The sequence below is a fragment of the Sander lucioperca genome, chromosome 10, assembly GCF_008315115.2.
Source record: "Sander lucioperca isolate FBNREF2018 chromosome 10, SLUC_FBN_1.2, whole genome shotgun sequence".
NCBI lineage: Eukaryota > Metazoa > Chordata > Actinopteri > Perciformes > Percidae > Sander > Sander lucioperca.
The window spans coordinates 19935238-19957599 of NC_050182.1; the positions used below are offsets into that span (position 1 = coordinate 19935238).

A 22362-nucleotide genomic window follows, 5' to 3' on the forward strand; every position below is an offset into this window, starting at 1 on the left:
GGTAATTGGCATAAAGTCAGAGTTTTTAAGAGTTTTTTAAACTTTCAAAACCAAACCTTCAGTTATGTAGTTTTATAGGACAGAGGACTACTTGTGCCCAAAACAAAGTCACCCAAAGGTCTTTGAATTAATTAGATATATCGATATCGTGATGTGAGACTAGATATTCCGGCATTATTCAGGTTTTAGAGGCATTCTTTGGACATGTATGCAGCGCATTTGGAATATGTGTTTCAATCTGGGTTTTTATCACAGGCTGTGTTGCTATGGTTGCTGTACACAAACCAACCAGCCAACAGTTTGCAAGGCTGCAGACCCGATAAGAAGGAGAAACACAGCTACTTTTAAACATCATCAAAGACTTGGATATCAGCAGGTTTTTGGATATGCGCACACATCGCTACGCCGACCTTTGGTCAGTTGGTAGAGCGGGCGCCCATATATAGAGGTTTACTCCTTGACGCAGCGGATCCGGGTTTGACTCCGACCTGCGGCCCTTTGCTGCACCTCATTCCCCCTCTCTCTCCCCTGTCATGTCTTCAGTTGTCCTGTCAAATAAAGGCCTAAAATGCCCCAAAAATGATCTTTAAGAAGCTGGTTGAAGGAATGAAAGGGGGACGCTATGTTCGTACAGTCCAACAAGTTCACCACCGCTGGTAAACTTAGAAAAAATAATATTCTGCACAGCTGCATGTAAACGGGAGTATTAGTGGAATATTCACTTTCATTAGCCATGTACACAGCTTAGTCGGAATATCGTCTTTTTTGTAAACATCCTAGGTTTAACTTTAGGATTACAGTAAGCATCTTGCCGTGTGTAGTATTATCATCTGGGTTAACCTCCACATGGACCTGAGACTGTTTTCCCTTCTGTTACTCTGGATTCTAGTCTCCGGGTTATCTTGTGTTTATTGATATATGTGCGGCTTGTTAAATTTTGCTGTCTACTTCTGTGTTATCTCCCCTTCTCACGTTTCAATATGCTGCTGTTTAAATGCTAAGCAGTTCTTTGCTGTGCCCAGTGTGTAAACAAAGGAGAATGTCAAACATAATTCCCTACAAAAGTCATTCTTCCATTAATGTGTTTGCCACTCACGAAGTGATTGCTCCTCTTGATTATGATTCTGTCCCACCCAGACATCAGAGCCGTTTTGATCATCATTTTTACCAAAAGACATGAAGACGCTGTTCTGTAGCATTAACCGCCTGGCTGGTGATTACAGTGTTTTAGGGCACTCTAACAGTAGATAATTCAATACTCTGATAAGTTATCACTTCTCAAATATCCTTGCTTACATTGTGGAATATCTACTCGGTAGCCTTGAGTGTAGGAGGTCTGTTTTTTTTTTGGTATCTGCCATGATTTGACTTGATGTTGGTAGATTTACTCATTTTCTTCTTCTTTCTATGAGATTGTAGTAGTCAACCAGACACTCTAGATATCCTGCTAAGGATGTGAGAAATAAACTTTCAGCAGTTGTTTTCATTTCCTATGGTTTCCTATAGCGCAGTTATATTCAAGGACCTTGCTAGGTAGTTTTGAGTACACAAGTGACTCATTTCCTGAGACTTTTCAGAGTGAAGGCCATATTAAGGCTAACAGGGCATTGCATCAGGCTGAATACATACTGGACATAAATACATACAATCTAAACACATACGAGATAAAGTATGTTAGGGAAGTTACAAATCATTTCACATGTTTGGTTCTTAGAATTGTATTTTGCATAAAGGCTTATGACACATGCTAAAATATTAGCATGTACAGTTTATACTCAGATACACAAAAAGAGCATGTTTACTGCATTATGAGCACAATCTCACTGAGACCAGGGCAAGCCACTTCCTGTTTGTGTCACCAAAGGGGCAGATATAAAATAGACTCAGAGACTCGCCAGACCCTCTTCCGCAGCGCTGTTGAGGAAGGTCTGGCAAAGCGAGACTACTTTTTGCCCGACTGCCACTATTTCCCCGTCTAACTCTGACACTCCATCTGTTTGTTCATGTATCTCCTACCTCTGTCTTTGTCTCTGGAGAGATAATATCTGTATAAATATATAAGACTTGAGATAAATAATCATGCAGATAAATAGACAATTTATGTACTAAAGACATTGTGAAATAACCCAATATCATTTGAATTATGAAATATTATTTGGTGTGGTTTTAATTACCGTATATACATTTTTATTTCATTGAGCAGTTTTATTTCAAAATGTGTTATTTCAAACTCTTGCGAGAGCCTTTTTTATTTCTCACTACTATTTTTCTAAATGACCAGCTGTTGTCTTATTCAGCCTGAAGCAACAGCCAATCACATAACTGCCCTGTTTGTCTTGGTGAACAAAGATGTGATAAAAAAGAGGCATTATGAAATGAAACAGTCTATGGGGAAAAAGGTGGCTTTGTGAAATAATAACAGTTGGGATCAATTAAACATGTTGGGTCCATATACATATCAGGCTTTACTTGTTACTTCTAGAAGTATAGATTTGAAAAAAAGATATGATTAGAATGATTTCATTACACTACTCATCAATGTCTGTCCTTTCTGTCATAAACTAACTAGAGCAATGGATCTATGGAACATTTAATAGTTTCTAGTCAAACATAAATACAGTAAATGTAACATCTGTTCATTAAGGTGTTTTATTACATGAACATTGAAATCGTCTGCAAACAGGGATTATAAAGCGTTATCATGTTCATAAAGATCTACCCTACACACACAACACTGATGCTCCAGTTCCAGGAAAAGAATCGAGACATTGTTTATCAAGAGTTTATGAATCTGAATGATGTTTGTTGAAAGACTAATTGAAACCATGTTGGGCATATGGCACACAGTACACAGTGCTGTTTTCCATGGAAAGTTCCAACAGTTTGTAAAAGGAGAGTGATTTTTAGTTCTGATAAACGTAAAGTTTAAAGTCCGAAAAAAAGGGTTGATTACATTTTTGGTTCATACCTCGGTAGCCACTGAGGACACAGCAGCTGTGTTCTTGGCTTAGTCTGGTGGTTATTTAACTGATGCATACAGAAGAGGATTTAGGCCGCATGTGGAAAAACTGTATTTGAGTTCTGAGTTTAAAGTCTGAATTCTGAGGGGGAAAAAAGTCTGAATTCTGAGATTAAAGTCTCAATAAAATGTTCACACGTGGCCCTAATCCTCTTCCGTAGATACATACATTGGATTCAGGCCTTTAAAGACCAACACCCCATAGTGGAACCAATTACTGATCTCCCCTTTAAAAAATATAATTCAATAGTCATTATGTAACACAAAACATGTTTTTCAAAGGACTGACTGTACGACCCATGGTAATAAGTTCTAACCACAAAAAAATCTAATTAAATGCCCTCATTGCTACTTTGAGTAACGTTTACTGCAGGGAAACATAAAATGAGGCTCAGCATACATGTTGGTGATTTTTTTCTCTGAAATATTGTAAGAGTAACAGTATGATGATGCACTTTCCATCCCAGCGCCATCAGTCTGCCACCTTAATCAGCTGTCACCCAGCTGTGCACACTGAAACTCTAAATGCATGTTAAACTGATTACATAAGCATTGATCATGGAGCCTGACAAACGTTTGCACTATTCATTTAACATAGTCATAAACAAGCAGTAACAGCGTGAGTTGTTTACCTTTTAAAAATCCAGGGCTCTGGTATCTTTTTTCCGATACCAATTTTATGAAAATCCATTATAACAAAAAGAAATTACAACATTACGGCACAAATCTTTTCATTTCTTTTTCAGCTCCTAGTACATGAGCCCCATCTCTGTGTAACATAGAGTTTTTCCTGCGTGGTCTGTGTATATATATATATATATATATATATATATATATATCGTATCGTTAGAAAGCCAATCATAGACATTGTTAGATCTTGGTAGAAGCATGCTGCATGCTTATTGGCTCACTGACTCGGATGAGATCTACTCCTTAGGGCAGGGGTCTTCAATGTTTTTTAAAGCTATAGTGCATAGTTTTTGTCTCCACCATGAGGAATTCTAAGTAATGACAACAACACTGGCAGCGAAAATTAATAATTTGGTGGCCCCCCTGCAGTAACTCTGAGGGCCCCCTTGGGGTCCCGGACCCCCTGTTGAAGATCTCTGCGTTAGGGATTGAAATTGGGTATTAAATGACAAGGCGTTTTTCGATACTTTTGGATTGAATTTGAATTGGGTACTACATTGAACTTTAAACTGTCTGTTGGTGTTTATCCTATCCTAAAACCAAACCTTCTCTCCTCCCTCTCTCTCCCAGCTGTGAACCGAGTAATTGAGCGGACCGACAGACATGGGGAAGCAGAACAGCAAGCTCCGTCCTGAGGTGATGCAGGACCTCCTGGAGAGCACTGACTTCACCGAACACGAGATCCAGGAGTGGTACAAGGGCTTCCTGAGGGACTGCCCCAGCGGGAACCTCTCCATGGAGGAGTTCAAGAAGATCTACGGTAACTTCTTCCCCTACGGAGACGCTTCCAAGTTCGCCGAGCATGTCTTTCGCACATTCGATGCTAACGGCGACGGGACAATAGACTTTCGGGAGTTTATCATCGCACTAAGTGTGACGTCACGTGGCAAGCTGGAGCAGAAGTTGAAATGGGCATTCAGTATGTACGACCTGGATGGAAATGGGTACATCAGTAAATCTGAGATGCTGGAGATTGTTCAGGTGAGTGTGCACAGAGGCAGATGGACACACTGTGCTCAGCTTTATATACAAATACCACATATTAAAACTGCATATATATGTCTAACAAAATAGCTCAGTGTCTAAAACAGTAAAATGCAAAAACAGGACAGAAACTTCCACTAACAGGAACAAAGTTTCTGTATCACATGGTAGCATCTGTGACTATGAGCCAGTTAGTTCTGAATTATCCATCAGGACACACACACACACACACACACAAACACACACTAACTGTAATATTAGCCAGAGCAGGGATTGTTTAACATTTATATTAACAGTTTTGCCCCTGTATCCATAACACACTCTTTATGAGACTAGGAAAAACATTGCTGGCTAAGAACAGGAGGACATACAGCTGTGCTCCATGCAGGGAGGAAGCTCTATCAGTGTATCATTTGGTGTTTTCATATTCAATTGGGAATCCAAAATCAGAAATTTAAAACATGATTTCTTTATGTCATTATTAATGTATCAATCCAGCACAAAAAAAAAACTATTAACGGCTCATTTTTTGTCTTTTCCATTTTATGCTTAAGTCAAAAATAGGTCATGAAAAAAACAGGCCACTAAATTAGATTTTGATATTTGATGTGTCCGATTTGTCTGACCAGGAAGTTGACTGAGTTCTTCGTGTGTTGCACTTGATGAAGTTGCAGCAAATACTCTAGCGCGATGGCAGTACCTGATTTAATGTAATGAATATCATCTTAAACATGTGTTGTTGTTTCTCAACAAAACATTTTGGAAAATGTCACATTAAAAGTCTTCAGTTGTGTGAACAGAGAAACATTTACAAGAAACCGGAAACAACTATTGTATTGCTTCCGCTAAAAAATATAGTCCATTTCCGCCTATACGGTTGGAACACTGCGTCCATAGCAACGTAAACTCCGTAGCTGTTTCATGCAACCCTCTATCAGTCACTCAGCACCACAGTATCTCCTCCTCCTTACTGGGGATCAGACTGGTGTGTGGGTTTGTGTGTGTGTGGGTGGGTGTGTTGGGAATGGGTCGAGTCTTCATACACACACATACACACACAGTATCTCCTCCTCTGCATGTTTGAAAATATGCATTATGTATTTATGTCAGAATATTATTAAACAAACAAATAAAAAAAAATTACAATTGTACAAAAGCCCCAAAGTCAGTTATGTGCCGCGTCAGATGAATTTAAACCAATAAATGTAGCCATATGCCAGTTGGTCTGAGCAAGTGAACGTGACCACTAAAAACATTGAGGGTGCTCCTGCATTTGCAATCTGCATGTGTCTCACTGTGTTTTATTTATGTATAGTTTTGACATTTATTTATTCCTCCCCCCGACAATTAGGGACATACGGCGGAATTTCCAGCAGCACCCGAACAATCCCGGAAATGAAACGTTGTCGATATATAGACTAGAGTATCTGTATTTTAGTTCATCAAGCCAACTTATCTGATTCATTTCATAGTAGCTATGGGCAATCTTAATATGAATATATAATGCCTGACTTTTTTCCCCAAGTATCATAGCTTCATGGTTAAAGTAGCCTTCCTACCTCAAGACTGCAGTGATTCAGACTTTCATCCTGTCACTAGACGACATAAACCCTCTGCCCACTTTCCATTAAAAGTTCCCAAGGACAAAAGAATAGAAAGCTATGAATCAGTCGCTCATGTCTGGCTGTGTGCAGGGCTCATTAGTTAAAAGTCATAAAAGGAGTGTTGAAAACTTGATAGTTCTGCCTTAATGAGGGAATGAGTGTAAGTGCATTTGTCATTTTTTAGCATATTTCTGTGTATGTCGCAGATGTTAATTAGCTACAGTTTCTTAAGGGTTCAGACTTCTGACATGCATGCAAAAAGCAGTATTGTACTTCTAACTCAAGTTTGGCTTTTGAAATGTAGATGCAGGAGCTCTGTGTTTTACTCATTCGATTAGACAGTGCCATTTCTCATTGCTGAAGTGCAGTTTTAGAAAGAGCCCAGGTTCATCTCAGTTTCTCTCTCTCTGTCTCAGACACATACAGAAGCACACAGTATTCATCTGTCCTCATGTCTATCTACTTCCTCTCTGCATTTGGCTGACTGACTCTTCTTGTTCCAAGTCACCTACCTCTGCAGTGTTGCCAACTTAGCGACAAATCTAGCTTTCTGTAGAAGACGCCAGTATTGTCCGGCGAGCGCGGAGGTCTTTCTTTCTTCCAGCCGCCACAGTCAACTCTCTCGGTCACTTCTGACTGAGGAGCAGCAGCGAGCATCATGTAGTGGGCCAGCGCCTTACATGGCAGCTCCGCCACCATCGGTGTATGTGAATGGGTGAATGAGAGGCAAATTGTAAAGCGCTTTGTCCGATAACAAAGAAAAGCGCTATATAAATGGAGTGCATTTACCATTTACCATCGGATGAGTGGTTCTTGAGAAGGCTTCGAACGGGCACGCCACCTGACAAAGCTGCAAGCAGCAATACTGAAAACCAAGTATTTTATAACTGCATTTTGTGTCACATGTTGTTTGTGAGAATTTACACAGTAAAGTTGTGGAGAAAAAAAAATAAAACTGGGAACCAAGCAATCTGCCTTTTCTGAACAGGCACGCGCTCTAAACAGGCACTAGACTCGTATATACAACCAGGATCTGCGTGATGTCAATTTCGTCATCTCCCCATGCAGACGTGCGCCAACATTTGTAAACTGTAGCCTCTGTAAGCACTACAACCACTCTGACTGCACATGTGCTGGTAAAGCAAACTATACGCTGGTTTCATGTACTGTGTGTGTGTACTAGGGTTGGGTACCGAACCTGGTATTTTTACCGGTACCGACCGAATCACGTCGGTACTACAGAGTATTGGTTCATGTAAAATCAAACTGTGCCAAATTTTGGTACCTGAGAGTAAGCACAAGCTTATCTGTCCTGTCTGCATGTTGACAGAGAGCAGAGGTCCGACACACACACACACACACACACACACACACAGCACCGCAGAGGTGCGGACGGAGCAAACTACGTGGGCTCTGCAGTTTTGTTGAAGTCACAGAGAGTCACGGCGATGCTGATAAAGGGGTTTCAAGTGTGGTTACAGTTTTTCAAAACTTCACGCAGACACCTTTCACCGTGATATGATATTAATGGCGAGCCGCAAGCAGTCGCGGTGCTGTTCTTGACATTACACTTCCTCTGAGACAAGCAGGCACAACAGTGGTTTCTATGCCCTGGGGACTGACTGACAGGCTGAGATTGTCAGGCAAGGCAACTTTATTTCTACAGCACCTTTCAGCAACAAGGCAATTCAAAGTGCTTTATATGAAACATTAAAGAGCAATTAAAAACGGTCATGATGAAAATAAAACAGGCTAAAATATAATAATATACAAATACAAGAAGAAAAGTTACAGTGAGTAAGAAATTAATAATTATTCAATTTAATAGGTTGTAGGGACGGGTTTGGGAGGAGAGAGGGAGGGCTTTTATTTTTGTTTAATTTCTGTCAGTGTAAAATATTCTAAATAAATAACATAATGTTCCAAGTAAATAGGTTTGGAATTATTTTTACAACTGAAATTATTTTTTTGTAATTACAGAGGAAAAGTACCAAAAAAAGTACCGTTGGGTACCGGGAACCGAATTTCAGGTACCAGTATCGGTACTGGTATTGGTTTAGATGCGAAAGGTATCCAACCCTAGTGTGTACTGTTTTCCCCATCCTTGGTCCTATTATCATCAAGTGGTCACACAAGCCATTTTATGTGTTTGACTTTTACTTATTACCAAATAAAACAAATACAGTAAAGATGTTTCTGTTGCTTTTGTGAGGTTGCCATATTGTTTTAGTGCTCACATTTGGAATGCATCTGTGAACAGACCCCCGATTGTAGTATGTATAGATACACGTGTGAGTTTGCCCCTGCATCCGTGTTGAAGAATGAACAAATCTTTAGAAATGTCATATAGCTCTTTTGGTCATGATTTGACGTCATATTATCCAATTTATTCTCTCTGTAAGGGATATTGTCCACCACACCGGTATTATTGTGACCATCACCTTTAAATGCTTCACCCAAGATCCTGTCATTCCCCCCACAGTGGTCTTCATGTTCTCTATTCACAAATCTCCATTTGCTGTAGTGAGTGAGAGCTGCGGCTCACTCCAGCTAGCTAATGTTCTCTCCTGCAGAGAGCGTGTAAATGCTGGTGATGCCCATAATTAGCCTTGCTATGGGAGTAATTGAATGAGATGGATCACAGCCAACCTGGATCATCTTCTTCAGATAATGACTAAATCTGAACTCCGGCAGAAAGATAAAAGTGTCTCATGCACTCACCAATAGTTGATATCTAACCTCTGTCTACCTTTCATCTGAAATCGGGTACTATCAGCAGAGCAGACTGGCACAGAGGGAAGTTCATCTCGGTGGACAAAAAAGGAGAGCATTCATACTGGTAATTCAGTGAGATTGAACAGAATAGCAGGTTAGATGAATATATTACTGCTCAGGTGGATAGGGTCGCCGTAGGAAACGTATTCATCTTTTGTGTGAGGGTGAGGCGAGGCACTGTGTACATGTTGTGTACAGTATGTGTGCTTATTACTGCAGGGCGACTCAAACAGTGCTCAGCTGGCTCTGTTGGTACAAATAAGTCTTAACAACTTTCTATTTAAATTTGTTTCTTGACTTTTGCAGTACTTTAATTTTTTGTTTGCTCTTAGCAAACAAACAATTTGGTGCATTGTTATGCACCAAACACCCGGGCAAAGTCCTTGCATGTGAAAACCTACTTGGGAGTAAACCTGACTCTGATTCTAACAAGTGGATACACCAGCTGACAGGGTGTCATGTGTGAAGAAGAAAAAAATAGAAAGACACAACCAATTAAGACAACGGTTGTGGTCTGTGGACACAGGGAAAGAAAAGATCAAACCTAAATAACACTGGCTTTACTTTTAGTGCAGGAGAGTTACTCTGCCTGATATTTTAATCGCCTCAGATATGCTATCTAAAGACTGGCTGTGGTAAAGGATAAGACTGGTGTTATTTTAAATTTGTTCAAACTATCAACAAATCCCATGAGATGACCAAAGTGTGTTAGTTCGTTTCTCAATACTTTCTGACTTCCCAATCCTGTCTGTGGCACTCTGACCCAAGCCAGTTGGTTCCTACTGAAGACATAAATCTTTAATAAAAAAAAGAGTCACACATATATAGTTAAAGATATAATATGTAATGTTTCTGCATTACAATGTCTAAAAACAACTATAATTATATATATTTGCTTAGTTGTGTGCTTACATTATCCCATAGACTGTAAAAATAATGGACGTAGCAGCAGTGACATCACCCATTGGTTTGTGGACTGCCGTTTTGAAGCCTTGAGTTTGGCTCTTTGGCTGTTGCCATCTTGGTTTTTTAAAAACCGGACGTGACGATGGTTGAACGAGAGGTTGGAGCTAAGGAGGATTACGTGGCCAAGCCAGTGTTGTTTATGTTTGCAATGGTGCTAAGCTAAATGCTAAAGAGGAAAAGTTCTGATTTTCAACCCCTCTGAAGCGAGTCATCCAGCGGAGATTTACCGGCGGGTAAACGCAGACCTCTGGGTACTGGCGCCATTCATCTGCATGTACAGCAGTACACAGAAAATTGGTAAACTTTCCCTTAAGTTACCAGCTACGCTAGCACTAGCTTGGTTGGCAGAACGCTGAACAAGAACATTTAGACATTTCAAGTGAAAACACAGTGAGAGGGTCAAACTTTAAGACGAAAACACGGATAACACTCAAAAATTAATGTTAACGTACACAGTGCCATGGATACGCATTGCTAAGCCTCTGTCCTGATTAACAGGTCGGCGTGTAGCCACGCCCCTAAAGCATACCCTGCTTTATGTCAATTTTAAAATAAATGGGATCATAATTTACAAATTGAACATCATGCTGTATTGAAGAAGACTTGAAACTAGCGATTGAGACCATAAACTCATTATGAAAATGTTTACTGAGGTAATAAATCAAGTGAGAAGTATGTATACATTACATACAATACATTAATTACATGCCACTTTGTAACACAATAAAGACCTTATTGATATGATTTCAATATGGATCCAGCTTACTTGACTCATGCTAATGCTTCGTGACTAAACAATGTTCAACACACTAAGTTATTTTAGTATGATTGTTTTGACCACGGTTAACAGCGGTGGGCTAATCCACAATTAAATTTGCCACCTAACAGACCCCAGGCGCTGCCAAGCGAAGCTCTCCGTTCCGCCATGTTATAATTGCGAAAAGATGTTTGGCTGCCATTCATCATCACTCTCTCTTGAGTCACATGATATCTATCCCACTATCCTGTGGGCCTATCCATCATATGTTGCTCTCAAGCGCTACTAAATACGATGACCCAGATGCAACAGTTGCAATAGTACAAAATATTGCTTTTGTGGTAAACACACATCAATAATAGTAACAGAAACCAGCTGTTTTACAAAGAAAGTTACTAGAGAAAGTGTTTTTTAAAGTTGTAATATAGCATGATTTGTATTTGAAATATAACTGATCATGCATTGTGTCTATTTTAGTGGATACATAATTATTTGTAATTTCCTGCTCACATACAATTAATGTTTGAAAAAGATAAGAATTTGATGAAGAATTATGTTATTCCTTAGATGTTACTTTGTGTTTAAATTTGTATTTAGGATTGTGTGTGTGTGTGTGTGTGTGTGTGTGTGTGTGTGTGTGTGTGTGTGTGTGTTTGTGTTCATGGTAATGAAGGAAGGTGTTGCCCAGTGCAACAGTGTGACTCATTGATGTGTTTTTGATATGGCACAAAGGAATAAGTATATTCCTCTGTCTCTCTTTGGCTCTAACTGCGTTCACAGCACTGTGCGTAGTCGGGAATATTGAGAGGGCTATAAGCTCCAGATCGTTTCACTTTTTATTGGTTGCTTGTAGTTTTAGGATTTAGAAATTTAAGCTTATTCACTGCATTGCTCTGGATTAGACCAACAGCTAAATCCCCATCATGTAATATTGGCTAAATGTACTAAACACTCACAACCGTTTGAAGGATTTTGATTAATAACAGACTCAGCTCCAAAACTGAAATGAAATGAATATTAACCATGGCTGCTGCTTGTTCCTCAGCTCTACGATGACCAAGGAGCTGAGCCGCCCTGCTATTGTGTAATAGGAGGCATAACCAGCACCTATTCAAAGCTCTCAATGCACTGTAATCACAATCAGCCCTCCTCTGTTCACATGTCAGCTCCCATTCCCCTCAAATCTGCCTCCTTATTAGAGACAGAGAGAGTGGGCTGGGATTTCACTGTTTACTGCCAAACAGCCTGCAATGCAACCGAGAGCAGGGGAAACACAACACTGATAAATAGTCTGTAAGGGGTTGTGTATGTGCATATGTTTGTCTCCACCGCTGCCTACCTAAACCATGAAAATATAATCGCACAACAGTGAAGCAGTTTCTGTAGTCTGGACCGGGTATGCACCTATCTGATTCGACGGCCCGGTATCTGCACAGATACTGACCTTATTGTCTATATCAACGACATTTCATTTACCGGATTGTTCAGGTGCCGCAAGAGGATCTGCCGGATGTCCCTCATTTTGGCTGGATGTCCGTCCCCTTCCTCTTCCTTTGTGTTGGCGTTCTAACCTCCGGTGGATTTGTGAGGACTATGGTTAACTGCTCCTCAGATCTCTGCAGGGTAAATCCAGACAGCTAGCTAGACTATCTGTCCAATCTGAGTTTTCTGTTGTTCCACCAAAACAAGTTCCTTCCCGAGACTATTTAGCAGAGGTACCGTTGCTCCGTCCGGTGCTTAGCGCCGCCCAAGACAATTGTGATTAGATGAAAGATTTCCAATAAACCAGAGCACGTTTTTCTCCCATCCCAGAATGCTGTGTGGACTAGCCAGACCCTCCTCCGCAGCGCTGTGGAGGAAGGTCTGGCAATGCGAGACTACTGACCTAATTAAGCTGATGGGGTATCAGCCGTGATATGACCAGTCCATATTAATTACAGTTTCTTGACCAATATAAAATGTAACAATAGAACTTTTTTTTTATCGCCATCTCAATGTCACCTTATGCAATAAACACATTGCGAAAGTCTGCGATATTGTCCTCAAGGATTGTTTTTGAGTTAGATGAAAGAGTATCAGTAGAAAACTGCACTTTAAAAAGTAATTATCATTCTTTTTTTATTGGTGCCTTTTGTGTTGGAACAATGTTGGAAATAATTTGTTTCTTTTTTTTATTTAACAAGCAATTTGGCAGAACTGAGTACACTAATATCTGTCGCAAGCAATTATGTTATCACGATATTCAACAACATTATTGCATATTTTCCTTCTATTGTGCAGCCCTAATCAGTTACAATATATGGAAGCCGAAATGATACTGTCCGCGTGCGCAAGGGTCCGCTGGGCTCTGCGTTACCAACATTTTTCATGAAGGCAGAATGAAGTTTTTCTTGCAAATGTTTACAAAACCATTATCTAATATCTAATATTTAAAAAGTGAAGCAATCTGCTTCATCTGACTGTGTGACTATGGTTTGATTAGATTAAGCTAAATCCTGATTGGTGCACAGAAGTACGTGACATCACCTTTTTTTCAACTAGGTCCCACCCACCTCAAACCAGCAATAAGAGCACAGACAAAAAAAATACACAAAATGCCCTATGTGAAATAACCACAACTGATCTAACTTTGGTAGATAAGTGTGTGTGTTAATTGAGGACTCCCATTGCTGAGTAAGGTTGCTTTCACAGCTGCCTCGTTTGGTCCGTTTAAAACCAACCCTGGAGCGTTAGGTCGGATAGTCCGTTTCGTTTGGGCTGGTGTGAAAGCTCATCCCAACTCTGGTGCGGATCAAACAAACAAACTCTGGTCCACTTAAAAACGGGGGTCTCGGTTCACTTCCAAGTGAACCAGAGTTCAGTTCATTCAGATGAGAACGTGATCCGACCCAAATACAGGACTTGAACCAGAAACCTTGCACACAATTTACGGACTTATATATGATTTAAGGGATAACTTTCAGATCCATAAGCTGTTCTGAGCACACATCGATGGTTAGTCTGTGTGACATCATCATCTCTCTCTCTCTCTCTCTCTCTCTCTCTCTCTCTCTCTCTCCTTCTCTCGCTGTCTGTCAGCTGCTCATTGTTCGCCTTCTTCTAAAATATTAGAAACACTAAAGCAGAACCAGAAAACCCAAGACGTTATAAATTGGTGTTGCTCCATTATTTCTGAGACCAGAAAGTGTCGGCAAGTTTCGGATATTCTGTCCAATAAACAAGCGACTGTCTCTAACGCAGGACGTGTGTCTACAGTGTTTGGTGACTTTGACAAAGTGCAGTGTGAAAGCAAACTGAATCAAATGAAAAATGCAACAATGTTGCAACTTCACCCCCGAATCGAGTCCACTGAACTATAGATGTGAAAGCGCAAGAAGTTAAATGAAAATTCCGGGGCCTTTAAAAATGATCCATCTAAATGGTCTTGTATATTAGCTGTTAGAAAAGGAGAGAGCTTTTCACAGAGGTAGACGAAAAGTTTATAGAGAATGTCTTTAAAGATGTCCATGTGAATCTTCCTCCTCAGACCTCAGTGTGCTCCATCCAGTTAACATTCATTAAAGCGATGAGTTCAAGATCCAGCATTCAAAAATAAAAGATGAATGGTAGCAAAATCCCATCTGTAGTTACATAGAGTCAGATAGCCATGTTCACCCACAGAGTTGTGATGTTCCTAGAGGCAACAGCTGGTGCTACAATACCTTCAGTTTAGAAAATGAACAGTTTTGAGATCCATGGATTAATCATTGATTATACCATGGTCTGGGTGAATATAGTATATAAATCTATCCATGAAAAAAAAAATCTTTTCAGCAGATATCTTGCATATCTAGCACAGAAATTTGGTGTTTATATTTGTGGTAATTATTCAGTTAACTTTAGCTTATGTTGATTGGCTGACTAAACAGGGAGGGACTAGAAGATTCTCTCTGTTGCTTTTTGTTTTAATTTTGAGAGCGAATTGCCCCCACAATATGAATAATTTAATTTTATTGGCAACCGTTGTTGTATAATCGCAATATCACACTCAAGGGTTTGATTTAACGTCATATTATTGGCACTTCAGTGACTCTTACGGACCTCGGCGCAAGTCATTAAATCAAACCCTCTCGTGTAATGTTGCCTAATTATATGACCTCCCTATTTTCCCTTTTATAGGCAATCTATAAGATGGTGTCCTCTGTGATGAAGATGCCTGAGGACGAGTCAACACCTGAGAAGAGGACAGAGAAGATCTTCAGGCAGATGGACACCAACAGAGACGGTAAGCTCTCCTCGTCTGCTGCTGTTTTGAATGGGGGTAGTTTCACATAGGTGTGCTTTAACAATAGATTGATGGTAAAGACAAAATGGTCAACTTAAGAAAATGGCTGGGTGTGGGTGTGTGTGTGTGTCTGCGTGCCTGCCTGCGTGTACCTATAACAAAACCAAAAACATCTGTACAGAAGTCAACAATGATTATGCTGATGAGAAAAAACAGCAGGTATTTGAATATACTTTCTAACTTGTGACCTTTTGCTTCTCCACCATGACTCCAAAATATATTTTTGATAAAATTGGTTTATTATTTATTTATTGGTTGATTGATTGGTTTCAGTGAAATGGGACACAACAAGCATTTCAATTGCAAATGTATTGAACAGCTCCTCCCTGCCACCTGGTTAGCTGGGGGACAGCTGTTGTCATTGTACAAACCAGGCACTCGTAAAAGCCCTTCAGCCTGAAACAGCAGTTCACTGACAACAGACATCACACCCGACCTGTGATTTTTTTACACAAATTTCAGTCACATTCAATTTTATTCAATTGTATTCGTAGTATCAAATCATGACAAGAGTTATCGCAAGACACTTTACAGATAGAGTAGGTCTAGACCACACTCTATAATTCACAAAAACCTCAGACCGATCCAGGCTCTGACACACAATTGTACCGTAGATACTAGAGAGTATCATTCATACAGCACAAACCCTCCAGTGATAATCCTGAGCACAGGAGACAGAGTAACAAGATGGGAGGAACAGAGGGATGGACAGTGAGGAATCAGTGAGTAGTGTGGGTACGAGGAGGAGGAGGAGAAGAGAGAGAGGAGGAGGGAAGAGGAACTGGGAGAACAGTGACAGCAACACAAAGTGAGAGGGAGTGTGCTGACCTGGACATGAAAGTGTGCCGTCTTTCTTTTTGCTTCTTCTAACGAGAATCACGAGTGCTAGCGAGTGGTTCAGAGGCATCTCGAGTCGGTCTGTTATGAGGGTGAGAGGAGAGGCCGTCTCGACACCGCCACCTGATGGTGAGAAACGGAACACAATTAGGATGCACTGATTCAGGTTGTGAGAACAATCCCAAAGAATCATAAGTGATTCCCTTTGAAATGTGTATTTTGCTAACATCTTATTAAAAATCTTTCAAAACCCTTAACTGGTATTTAAAAGGCCTCCTACCTCTTGGCTCACCAATGAGTTGCACTAACTAACTGAACAGATTCTCATATGTGTATGTATGATTTTGCGAAGATGTTTAAAATAAAAACAAAATCCTAGAATCAATATTTTTTATTAATTTTCTGTTTATGCGGTACCGCCGACGGCGATTACATCATATCCGTTTCCAGCAAAACAGACCGGAAGCAGAGAATGCAGAAAATCCATGTTACGTACTTCTTTACAAAAGAAATAAATGTCAGACTGACTGACTTGACATGTGATTTTCATTCTTTTTTAGAAAAACAATTAGTTTTTAGAAATGTCTCATGATATATTGTCTCTAGAAGTGTATTATTCTTCAACTTTTGTTTTTGTTAAAGAAGGAAAGGAAAATCGCAATACTCAATACTATCGAATCGCAATACTTCTACAATCGCAATAAATGGAAATCGCAGTACAAATCAAATCAGCACCCATGTATCGTGAAAGATCAAATCGGGACAAAGGCATATGGTCCCAGCCCTACTAGCCTATAAAACAGAGAAGTCACATTTCACAGCAGAATGAGCAAACCAGCTAATAATAGTCATGTTTCCATCAACGTCTTTTTATGCGCATTTTAAAGTATTGCATTAGAAAGTGTGGATGGAAACGGCAAAATTAAAAATAAAAACTTCCTCAAATTCGCAAAAAAGTCTTTACGCTCGCTTGAGGTGGTTTTTGCCTTTTTCGAAAAAGAGTCAATGCGCAAAATGGGAGATGGAAACAGCTTTGCCGAATAAGTCGTGACGTAGTGAACATGTAAGTCACATGACTATAGTCCCGGTATCCTTCGGATGGGGGAAGGATCGGGATACGGGTCCCATCCAGGGTGCAGTACACTTGTGGCAGAAGGTGCGTAGTGGAGGTACGGTGCGCTGTAGCCTGTGCCTCAGACACATCGGGTATATTGAATAATTGGTTCAACAGCTTGAATGGTATGGCCCTGCACACCGCGTATACACAGCGGTGAACGGTTGTCTCACTGAGACCAAATGTCTCTGCCACAAGCCTGTATTCTGCACAGGTGGCCAACTTGTCCAATGCTACCTCTCTCCATTTACACAAAGAACTTCTAAACTCTTTTATTTAGCAAGCCGGTTTGCATTCTACAACCATGCGTAACGTCAACTTGTGACCAAACTACACTTTGTGTAGTCTAGTTTATTCGCTGTAAACCAGTTGATGGATACTCTTCTAATTAGCATTTTATTTTTTTACGACATTTTAAAAGTTTGCTAAAAATTCGCTTGACAATTACATGGAAACATTGTCTCCCAGTAATGTGTTGGAATGCAGTGTCACGTCTGCTTGCTGTTAAAATAGCAGGTCATTCATTTTGTGCCGATGCTGTATATGTTTTAGGTAAGCTGTCTCTGGAGGAGTTCATTAAAGGAGCGAAGAGCGACCCCTCCATCGTCCGCCTGTTGCAGTGTGACCCCAGCAGCGCCGGACAGTTCTAAAGCCGAGGCATCAACACAACCTGTAAGGCTCACATTCAGCATCTTCACCTGCAATGCAACTCATAGATAAGCTTCAGTTAACTTAACCTTTTTGAAAATGGCAAAGTGGGGCAAGTTCGACGATGGGAGAGTTAATGAAAGCGTGCTGGAGTTCCAGCCAGTTTCAGTAAAAAGTGCCATTAGTAGGAAGGCTGAGGTTCGGCCTCAGGAACAGAGGCCTTTCTCTTACGAACAGTGAACATGGCTGCTGGAGGGAAGCTAATCTGAGGCTGTGGGCACTGTACAGGATGTGGGATGGCTCATCCACAATATCACTGGCTGTGTGACTTAGTTCATGGACAGATATTGGAGACTGTGTAGGAGCTGGCCTGTTATTTTGGAGAAGTTGTTGAAGGTGCTCTGAAGAAGCTTCTTATTTTTAAAGCTGTAGCGCGTACCTTTTTGATATTAATGAACATCCGTTACACTTAAGCCATTGCCAAATGAGTTGAGCTACAAAGCTAATTAAGACAAAGCTAATTAAGACTAATTAAGAGCTTATTAAGATTTATTTCATTAGACATGCCAAAAACACACATTTCTGTTTTGTTCTGTTGTGTTTATCCATCACCTGTCTCAGTAGATTTACCAGAAAATGTACTATATCACTATGTGTATATAGCATTTAGTTTATAATATCCACCTACAGCTGGTTCAATATATCAATATTATATACAAGGCTAGATTTCGTCTTAGATTTTGTATGTGAGAATATTGTAATATGACGTATGTGTTGTCTTTTCCTGTTTTTAAGGCTGCATTAATTACAGTAAAGTTATGTCAATTTCTGAACTTTTCCAGACTGTTTTAACTGTTGTATTATTTTCCTTTACCCACTTACTCATTATATCCACATTATGATGATTTTAAATATTTTGTGAAAGCACCAATAGTCAACACTACAATATTGCCATAATATTGACGTATTTGGTCAAGAATATTTTAATAATTTCTACTGAAAAGTGTTTACGTGTTTAATAGATGAATATAACATCAAATGCGCTGCATTTCTGTAGTAATATCAAAGTGTTGTCAAAGTTACAAATACATCAGATGACGTTGTAGGTCTTGACCCATTCTCTTTTATATTCTATCATAATTGCAAAGCATGAAATGCAACATGTTGATAATAACGACCAACACGTTTGCCCTCATCCATCTCCTCGCAGTGCTTCTTCGGGGGACTCCAAATGCTCTTAACTCTCCACTATGGAGCGGACTGACGATGAAGAATGACAAGCTGATGATGACTATGAAGAAGACAGGCCTTCAACATGCACTGAGGACATCAAAGATGAGCACAGGAGCCAAATTATCCCCCCACCCCCCTTGAGCTGTTTCTCTAAAACCCTCCGAACCCCAACAAAGACTCAAACTGAAAACGTTCCCCACCCCCCAACCCCCGACTGATTGTTGTTGACCAGGATCCCTCAGTTCTCCTATAGGCACGTCAGCGTATAAGGCAGGTCTAGAGTAGGTTGTATATAAACAGTATAAACTGGAGTCTCTGTATCAGTGTCTTTGCTTGGCTCTCTGTGCCCGTCGAGGCTCCAGCCAGGAGACACAGAGCCTCCGTCACTCTAATGTGTATCAAACTGTGGACAGTGTGTGCATGAGACAACAGGAGAGAGAGAGACATGATGGTGTTGAATAACAGGACATACTGTAGGTGAGACTATTTAATCTGCAGAGAGGACTTGTGAAGTTTGTCCTTCACTCAGAGTGAGTACTGCTTTTAGTTTCCTCTTTTCTACTGTGAGAATGTGTACGTGTGTTTGTGTGTTTTGCAAGAAACTTGATAGACCTCGTTTCATATTTTGTGCTGGGACAAAATGACATGTCATTGTATGCTACTATGCATATGTGCCCTAATCAGTAGTTGGATTTTGTGAAGTCTCACTGATGTAACGGAGAATGAAACACATCCCTTCATCCACCACCTGTTCCAGTGGCTTTTCATATCGGTAAGAATTTGACAGACATTTTGGAGTGGCAGTGTATTACTGCGCTCTAGCTTAAGGAAAAATAGAAAACTAGTCTTTTAAAGTATTTGAGTACAGTGTAGATATATAAAAGTGCACCTAAATTTGTAAATTCCGGTAGTTCCGATTGCTCAGTTCATAACAAATGTGAAATAATAATAAAAAAAAATGTTTATTGAAGCTATTGGGTGATGTCGAGCATGCAAACCAGTTTCTATCTTAGACATTTTACAATGTGAAGAAGAGACACACACTTCTTCGCGTTCACTTTTAGATGTTTTTAAATGCTGCATGTTGAACGGTTGGGTGCAGGGGTGCATAGACTAAATAACACGTATGCATGTGACTTATGTGCATGTGCGTGTTTTACGTTATGTTTATGGATATCAGTAGCCCAACGGCCGGTTGCCCATCCAGCTCTGAGCTCGCTTCTGTATGTAAGTGTTGTCATGGTTAGTGCTCCCAATAGTCTGTGTTATTGACAGAGTGTGGACTGCCAAAGCTGACACATGGAACGGTTTGCGTTGATAACTTCATGGAGGAAAACACCACCACACACAACAATCTATACATATAAAGACACACTGTTTAATGGGATGCTGGGTAGTCAGAGCTGAGAGCCTTTTTTCTGTTTCAGTTGAGTTCAATGATTAAATTGCCATCCAATTGTATCTGTAACAGGGCCAAATACAGAGAGTACTGGATTCTTTAGCAACAGTCCCAATTCTACACTTTCAATCAAATCAATCTGTCAAAGAAAAGAGAAGGGGAAAAAGCTCTCACTGAGGTTTTTTAAGAAAGTTTAACAAGTTCAGGACCGGTATGACCAGGCCAGAGCAAAGACGTTTCAGTTATTGCATTATTTTCCAATTAGAAAAGCTTTGAATGTTTTACTCAATAACTGCTGTTTTTTTGGTGAAAAAGAATAAAGGATGCAGACAAACAAAACCAAGAATCACAACTACTACTGCAATGATACTGTCACCATCTGTTGCTTTTATTGTATTTTTTATTATTTCTTTTGTTGATTTTTCTTCTTTTTTTTTTTTTTTAAAGCTACGTCAGGTGTAACATTTCTGTTAAAACACAAAATAGCATCTTGTGGTCAAGTGCCAAATAAAAACAAAGCAGTATTGTATAAATTTATACTGTACAATTGTTATCTGTTGAACAAAACGTTTGTAATTGTTGCATTTTGTAGGTTTTGTATGGTATCCTGTATTTAGTGACTGCAGTTTTGGAACACAGGATTCTGTTTTTTGGTCAACTTTAAAAGGCAAGAATTAAATTTACAATGTATTGTGTGCAAGAATTAATGTGGTGTGTGGTTAATTGTAATATTGTGGTTTCAGTGACAGCGTAAACATAAAGTTCAGCCTATATGAACTTATTGCAGATCTATTCTATCGTGTATGTGTCGGCCCGTAAGTAATGAGAAATATCCACACAGAAATGTTAACGATAACGTTTGTTTTAAAGGTCCTATGACATGCTGCTTTTTGGATGCTTTTATATAGACCTTAGTGGTCCCCTAATACTGTATCTGAAGTCTCTTTTATATAGGCCTTAGTGGTCCCCTAATACTGTATCTGAAGTCTCTTTTATATAGACCTTAGTGGTCTCCTAATACTGTATCTGAAGTCTTTTATATAGACCTTAGTGGTCCCCTAATACTGTATCTGAAGTCTTTTATATAGACCTTAGTGGTCCCCTAATACTGTATCTGAAGTATCTTTTATATAGACCTTAGTGGTCCCCTAATACTGTATCTGAAGTCTTTTATATAGACCTTAGTGGTCCCCTAATACTGTATCTGAAGTCTTTTATATAGACCTTAGTGGTCCCCTAATACTGTATCTGAAGTATCTTTTATATAGACCTTAGTGGTCCCCTAATACTGTATCTGAAGTCTCTTTTATATAGGCCTTAGTGGTCCCCTAATACTGTATCTGAAGTCTCTTTTATATAGACCTTAGTGGTCCCCTAATACTGTATCTGAAGTCTCTTATATAGGCCTTAGTGGTCCCCTAATACTGTATCTGAAGTCTCTTTCCCCAAATTCAGCCTTGGTGCAGAATTACAGCCACTAGAGCCAGTCCCACAATTAGCTTTCCTTAGTATGTGCCATTTCTGTGTCTGTAGCTTTAAATGCTATTGAGGAGGAGAGAGGGGGGGCAAGGTGGGGGGTGGGGTGTGGCCTTGACCAACTGCCACTTTGCTCATTTGAAAGCCATGTCTCTCTCTTTCTCATGGGTGGGCCAAAAAAAACCTCATAAAGTGACATTTTCATGCCATGGGACCTTTAACATAGTTCATAATGAGTAATAACACTGACCTAGTTTGTTTTTCAACTATAAAATGTCCCAATCAGTATCCAGGCCACAATTCTTAAAAAACAAAAACAAATTTAAGGAGTTCTTATGTATGAGACTAAGCATGTTTTCAGGCAAATAAAACGCAGATAGTTTTACATGTTGGTATATTTCATTATGATAATTAGCACAAAATACAGCTGAATCTGATGGGAATACCATTACCTTTTCAGGAATTTGGTCATAATCTAAAGTATTGGACTAAATAAATCTTGACCTAATAACAGCGCCACATGAAAAATAGAAAAC

General features: G+C 39.8%; 1 protein-coding gene across 2 annotated transcripts in view; it reads left to right on the plus strand.

Moving 5' to 3' along the window:
• The window catches only part of ncalda (neurocalcin delta a), a 94326-nt gene extending 73269 nt beyond the window's left edge, over positions 1 to 21057 (plus strand). For both annotated transcript variants that reach the window (XM_031322637.2, XM_031322636.2), the window contains 4 exons: positions 4280 to 4690; positions 14954 to 15059; positions 17623 to 17742; positions 18929 to 21057. In XM_031322637.2, coding sequence (XP_031178497.1) covers positions 4313 to 4690; positions 14954 to 15059; positions 17623 to 17720 — 582 coding nt within the window. In that variant the 5' untranslated portion in view covers positions 4280 to 4312 and the 3' untranslated portion in view covers positions 17721 to 17742; positions 18929 to 21057. The remainder of the gene's footprint in view (positions 1 to 4279; positions 4691 to 14953; positions 15060 to 17622; positions 17743 to 18928) is intronic.
• The last annotated feature ends 1305 nt before the right edge of the window (positions 21058 to 22362 follow it).